General features: G+C 46.6%; 1 protein-coding gene across 1 annotated transcript in view; it reads left to right on the top strand.

Moving 5' to 3' along the window:
- Positions 1-428: 428 nt before the first annotated feature.
- The window catches only part of USP12 (ubiquitin specific peptidase 12), a 76,762-nt gene continuing 70,128 nt past the window's right edge, over positions 429-7,062 (top strand). The window contains exon 1 of the mRNA XM_073583125.1: positions 429-583. Within this exon, the coding sequence (XP_073439226.1) occupies positions 536-583 (48 nt within the window). The 5' untranslated portion in view covers positions 429-535. The remainder of the gene's footprint in view (positions 584-7,062) is intronic.

Genomic DNA, 7,062 nt, shown 5'->3' with positions numbered 1-7,062 from the left:
ATTACACTCGTACCCCCCAGTATTACACTCGTACCCCCAGTATTACACTCGTACCCCTCTGTATTACACATGTGCACCCCCTGTATTACACTCGTACCCCCCAGTATTACACTCGTACACCCCAGTATTACACTCGTACACCCCTGTATTACACTCGTATCCCCCAGTATTACACTCGTACCCCTCTGTATTACACTCGTACCCCCTGTATTACACTCGTACCCCCTGTATTACACTCGTACCCCCCAGTATTACACTCGTACCCCCAGTATTACACTCGTACCCCCTGTATTACACTCGTACCCCCAGTATTACACTCGTACCCCCAGTATTACACTCGTACCCCTCTGTATTACACATGTGCACCCCCTGTATTACACTCGTACCCCTCTGTATCACACACACACCCACATTACTCCCTCCTTCCTTCCCGGCTGTCGGGGCCGCGCCCTGGGTGCTCGTGCTCGCGGTGTCGGGAGCGCGCGGCTCCGGCCTGTCTGCTGGCGGTGATAAGGGTGAAGATGGCGCCGGGCGGATGGAAATCCTAATGACAGTCTCCAGGATCGCTTCTATCTGTACCATGGTAGGTGACCGAGGCCCGGCCGCCGGCTCTGCGGGGAGGGCGCTGTGTGCAGGGGCGCTCGGTGTGCTGCTGCGGGCCGGAGCGCCTGCTCTGCGGTGTGGGGCAGTACGAGAGGCCGGGGATGCAGTGCGGCCTGTGGCTGGCAGGCTGGGTGCTGCTGGGGGAAGTTGTGCAGCGGGTCCCGCGGTGTGGCGGCAGCCCTGGCCCGGCTCACAGGTGGCGCTGCAGGTGCCTGTCCATGGCGGTGCAGGTGCAGCAGTGTCCTGGGACCCGCGTCCTTCACTTGTCCTCACCTGTCAGGTGGGCTCAGCTGGGGTCTGCCCATCACCCGCCTGGTGGAAGTTGTGGGACCCTCGCACAGAGGACGTTTTTGTGCCCCTGAAATCCGATGCTGAGCCGCACGCCTGACGCGTCCTGCAGGCGACCGTTCACACCAAGATTACTTATTTTCTGGGGATTTTGAAGTGAATCTGTGTAAAGATCCACATGGAAACCCCCTGGTCACCGCGTTAGTGCAGCGGGGGGCCGCAGGGGACATCGCTCTGAAAAGTAGCAAAAAGTCTGATATTTCAGCAACGGGCTGATCAAGTCTGCGGCAGAAAATGTCTGGGAGTTTAGGAACGACGGCGCATAGATCCCATAGAAAAGAGTTTGGGGACGGATGTAACGCACGGTACGCTGCAGCCCACACTGATGCCGGCACCCGGAGGGTTTCTTTACAGGCGATCAAAACCCACAAGTTTTTTTTTTTATGTGGAAACCGCTTCAGAAGATGCGACATCTTGGAGAAGTTTTCCATGGCCTGAAGTGTTTATTAAAGTTTTTAAACATTTTTTGCAGCCTTCTGATTGGACGGTACAAAGTTTGGAGTGTTTTCCATCAGGACCCGCTTTCAAGAAGTGACAAGCGCTTACAAAACCTGAAGTGTAAGGCTCTGTTCACACACTGCGGATTGGTCTGCGGACTTTTATCTGCAGAATCTGCGGTTTTGCCCTGCGGTTTGCCACCTGGACAATGGAATAGGTGGCAAACCGCAGCGGAATCGGCAGAAAGAATTGACATGTCAATTGTTTCTGCGGATTCAAAACCGCAGCTTTTCCGCAGTTAAAAATCCGCAGCATGTGCACAGAAAATTGTTAATACCATAGGATAACCTGCTACTGTACACTGTCTGCAGAACTGCTGCAGATCCGCAGCGGCAAAAACTGCAGCGTGTGCACACAGCCTAAGGCTCTGTTCCCACGGTCAGGAACCAGCAGCGCTTTGGATGCTGCACATGTTCACTCCGTCCAGAGCCTCGTATGTGATCACTGAACCGTGCGGAATCACCGCGTCCCAATATATTGGACGGGTGACTTTATCTTGCGGAGACTCGCATCTCCAAGATAGACATGCTGCGGTCTGGAAAAGCGTGCCGCGTGTCCGTCTCAGCAGGTAAACCGTGGGCATCGGTGCACGCATAGTGGAGATGGGATTTCGTGAAATCCCATCCACTGTGCTGTAACATCTGGACGCTGCGTACATCCCGCACCGTGGGAACGTTCCCTAAGAAAAATTTTCAAAACACAGAAAATAGGCGAAATGTTTTTTTACCATAGACCTGATTAGGAAGAGTCCTTCAAGTCTTTTCAGTGTTATTTTTCATCAAGAGGTGTTTTTTTTTTTTTTTTAGAAGCTGACCCACACGAAAAAATAAACTGTATACAAATTGAATTTGCACATACCCTTAGGCCTCATTCAGATTTATGGAGTTTTTTTTTTTTCTTATATGCGCAAAACAAAGCCTGTTTTTCTTCTCCATGCTGGATCTAATAGCCATCTACTTTTGTGGTTTTTTTTTTTTTCTCCCATTGATGCACCCTCAGTTTTTCTTTTATGCACATAGTTCCACACTTTTCCTACCCAATAAACTGTTAAAAAAAAAAATTGGGCAGCACTCAGATAAATACTTAAAAATGATTATTTATTTATTTTTATTTTTTCTCAGACCTTTTAATTTGAATGGTAAGGTTCGATTCATGACGCAGTTCATAATGTAAAGTGATATGCCCCCTGAAGAGCCCCCATAGACTGTATTTGGTACCTGTAAAAAAAAAAAAAATAAATAAAAGTATGTCTGAGTGACCGTGTTCACATACACTACGGGATTTCCAGTCTAGATTTTTCGGGTAGACAATCCATCGTGCATTACAGCGGCAGAAAATTGAGGAGGATTTTACCAGCTCTGATAATGCACACAATACTTTAAAATCCTATAGGGAATCCGCATGGACATTGATCTGGGTTGTGAGTTGTAAATCTGCATCGTGTCAATGTAATCTGCAGATTTTCACCCCCAGATTTCAGTTTTTGCAGTGCATTGGGTAACATCTGTTAAAAACTGCGGCATATCTGCATGAAACTCTGCCGCAGTTTTTTTTTTTTTTTTTGCTTGTTCCACTTTTTTCCTGAGATACACCGTCAGACTTTATGAACAGTTATTTATTTATTTTTTCATGCAAATAAGAATCTTTTTACAGAACCAGCAAAAGGTACGAGGTTTCAGAAACCTCGCGCACACTTGTTTTTTTCCCAACCCAATTTGTGAACTGCATTGTGTCTGACATCTGCAGCATTAGTCAATTCCTTCAGCGTTTTTTCAGCGTATTTTTATTTTTCCACCATCGAAAGGGCAGCAAACGTTGTTGCGTTGCACTTTTGGCGAATAAGATGAACTTTATTAAGCATAATGTAGACAAGTCGCATGTGCCGTCCACGTGAAAAGAAAAAACGCAATTTGAATGCATCATTTTTTACTGCCAAAAGTGCAGGTTTTGGCTGCAGGAAAAAAAATGCAGCGTGTAAACATAGCCTTGTGTCCTCATAGCCTGGTTTTCATCGCTGGTCTCCTCCCGCTGGCCAGCACGCAGCGCTGCATGTGGCAGCGAGAGACGACCGATCAGCGACGCTGGTTTCTAATGTAAACAGCAGGTATCCAGGAGCCGCGCGGCTTGGATACCGTCCTGATCGCTGGAGGGGCTGTCTAACGATGTCCCAGTGATCCCATCCATGTCAGATCGCTGGGACATAGTTATATGTAAGGCCTGTTTCACACATCCGTTTTTTGGCATCCGCATGGATCCGCCAAAGTGTGAAAAAACGGATCCGTTTTGCCGCAAACTGATGCAAACGGATCGGTTTTTTTTCACGGATCCGCGGTAGCCGCTAATGGAAGTCTATGGGACAAAAAAACGGATCCGCCAAAAAAATGGCGGATCCGTTTTTTAACGGAAAACGACAGATTTTACCGGATTTTAAAAAACGGAAGTGTGATCCAGGCCTAACGGGGGCTTTAGGTGTACCTGTGAGTTTCTGGACTTGGAGGGGGGGGGGGGAGAAGAGCAATTCTTATTCCAAATCTCTTTGATGACTTTCAATATTTGCAGATGCTGATAAAGCCATAAAATGGATGGAACTTTTGCACATGCCAAAAAGATTTACATTGACCACATAGTCTGTCCTGAGGGTCTTTAACATCGTTCTCTGTTGCCGCTTGTTTTGTCCATCATGTGTTTTATCCTTAAACCGTGCACAAGTTGTTTCCAGAAAAAAAAAAAAGAGCAAAACCATCGACGGGTTACTCTTTTATTGTCAAACTAGATAGTTCATTGGCGATATGGATCCATAGGTCCGCCATGTTTTTCCCTTCCCATCATTAGTTAATCATGGAGAATTACAGGGAAAATGTATCTTTGTACCATGTTACCCAGTAAATAGAAAAATATTAATATTTGAGAGTCCTCAGTGGTTGATAATAATAATAAATTTTATTTTTATAGCGCCGACATATTCCGCAGCACTTTACATTTCAGAGGGGATTTGTACAGACAATAGACATTACAGCATAACAATAATCACATACAGTAGATTTTAACAAATAACAAGAGGAAAGAGGGCCCTGCTCGCAAGCTTACAGTCTATGAGGAAAGAGGTAGACACGGAAAGGTGGGTGGTAACAGTTGCCCTGATTGTATGGACCAGCCATAATGTTAAGTGTGTAACAGTACAGACACAGAGGGCTAATGGATGCATAAAGCATGTGGGAACATGATGCTGGGAACCTGGTTATGGTAAAACTTTTGGCTCTGCCACACAGGGATAGGTTAGGTTAATGTGTTGAGGCGATAGGTCAGTCTGAATAAATGCGTTTTCAGGACACGCTTAAAATTGTGGGGATTGGGGACTAATCGTATTGACCTGGGAAGTGCATTCCAAAGAATTGGCGCGGCACGTGTAAAGTTGAGGATACTAACCTCAGGTCATCAGCAGAACGGAGGGCGCGGGTAGGGTGGTATACTGAAACAAGGGAGGAGATGTAGGGTGGTGCTGAGCCATGGAGGGCTTTGTGGGTGAGGGTAATAAGTTTATACTGAATTCTGGAGTGGATGGGTAGCCAGTGTAATGACTGGCACAAGGTAGAGGCATCGGTGTAACGATTGGTGAGGAATATGATCCTGGCTGCAGCATTCAAGACAGATTGGAGAGGGGAGAGTTTGGTAAGGCCTGTTTCACACTTCCGTTTTTTCAAATCCGTCAAAATCCGTTTTTTTCCGTAAAAAAACGGATCCGCCATTTTTTGCAGGATCCGTTTTTTTTGTCCCATAGACTTCCATTACGGTTACCGCGGATCCGTCAAAAAAACGGATCCGTTTTTAAAAAAACGGATCCGTTTGCATCAGTTTCCGTCAAAAAACGGAAACGGATCCGTTTGGCGGACACAAAAACGGAAGTGTGAAACAGGCCTAAGAGGGAGACCGATTAGAAGAGAGTTACAATAGTCGAGACGAGAATGAATAAGAGAAACAGTAAGAGTTTTTGCAGAGTCAAAAGTAAGAAAAGGTCGAATTCTAGAAATGTTTTTGAGGTGCAGATGACAAGAGCGAGCCAGTGATCGAATGTGGGGGGCAAAGGAAAGCTCGGAATCAAGTATGACCCCAAGACAGCGGGCATGTTGCTGGGGAGTAATAGTGGAACCACACACAGAAATAGCAATGTCGGGTATAGGTACATTAGTAGCGGGAGGAAACACCAGGAGTTCAGTCTTTGACAGGTTCAGTTTCAGATATAGTGAGGACATGATATTAGACACAGCGTTTAGACAATCGCCAGTGTTTTCTAGAAAGGCTGTCGTGATGTCAGGAGAAGAAGCGTATAATTGGGTGTCATCAGCATAGAGATGGTACTGGAAACCAAATCTACTGATTGTTTGACCAATAGGGGCAGTGTACAAGGAGAAGAGGAGGGGGCCTAGAACCGATCCTTGAGGAACCCCAAAAGTAAGGGGAAGGTGAGAGGAGGAGGAACCGGCAAAAGAAACAGTAAAGGAGCGGTCGGAGAGATGGGAGGAGAACCAGGAGAGAACGGTGTCCTTGAGGCCAATGGAATGGAGCATAGTGAGGAGGAGCTGATGATCCACAGTGTCGAATGCTGCAGAGAGATCCAAGAGAATTAGCATGGAGTAATGACCATTTGATTTAGCTGTTAGCAGATCATTAGAGACTTTAGTGAGGGCAGTTTCAGTGGAGTGTAAAGAGCGGAAACCGGATTGGAGAGGGTCGAGAACAGAGTTTTCTGAGCGATAGCGGATAAGACGGGAGTGGACCAGGCGTTCCAGGAGTTTAGAGATGAAGGGAAGATTAGAGACAGGTCTATAGTTAGCGGCACAGTTTTGGTCGAGGGATGGTTTTTTAAGTAGTGGATGTATGATGGCATGCTTAAATGAGGAGGGAAAAATACCAGAAGAGAGAGAGAGGTTAAATATTTTAGTTAGGTGAGGGGTGACAGCAGGGGAAAGGGACTGGAGGAGATGTGACGGAAATGGGTCACTGGTGCAAGTAGTTGGGCGAGAAGATGCAAGGAGCCTGCTTACTTCTTCTTCTGTGACTGGTTCAAAATCAGAGAGTGAGTTAGATGCAGTGGGGGAGGGAGGACAGTGCATGGTATGAGGTGATTGGGAGATAATTTCCTGTCGGATCTGGTCAATTTTTTCTTTGAAGTAATTGGCCAGATCGTCAGCTCGGAGCTCCGTGGTTGGGGCCTGTACTCTTGGATTGAGTAGAGAATGAAAAGTGTCAAAGAGACGTTTCGGGTTATTGGACAGTGAGGTGATGAGGGTGTTGAAATAGGTTTGTTTGGAGAGGTGAAGGGCAGTGTTGTATGTTCTAAGCATAAACTTAAAATGGATGAAATCTTCGTGTAGATTGGATTTTCTCCACAGACGTTCGGCGCACCTGGAGCACCGCTGCAGGAAACGTTTTTGCACCGTGTGCCAGGGTTGTCGCCGTCTGTGTTGTGGTGTTCTATTTATAGGGGGTGCAAATTCATCCAGGGCACTTTGAAGTGTCTCATTGTAATGCTTCAATGCAGAATCAGGACAAGAGAGGGAGGAGATAGGGGCCAATGAAGACTGCAAGTTCTTCAGAAGTTTCTGGGTGTTAATG

Source organism: Dendrobates tinctorius, unplaced genomic scaffold, assembly GCF_039654945.1.
Source record: "Dendrobates tinctorius isolate UK_male_01 unplaced genomic scaffold, ASM3965494v1 ptg000075l, whole genome shotgun sequence".
NCBI lineage: Eukaryota > Metazoa > Chordata > Amphibia > Anura > Dendrobatidae > Dendrobates > Dendrobates tinctorius.
This window is presented reverse-complemented; position numbering and strand designations above follow the sequence as displayed.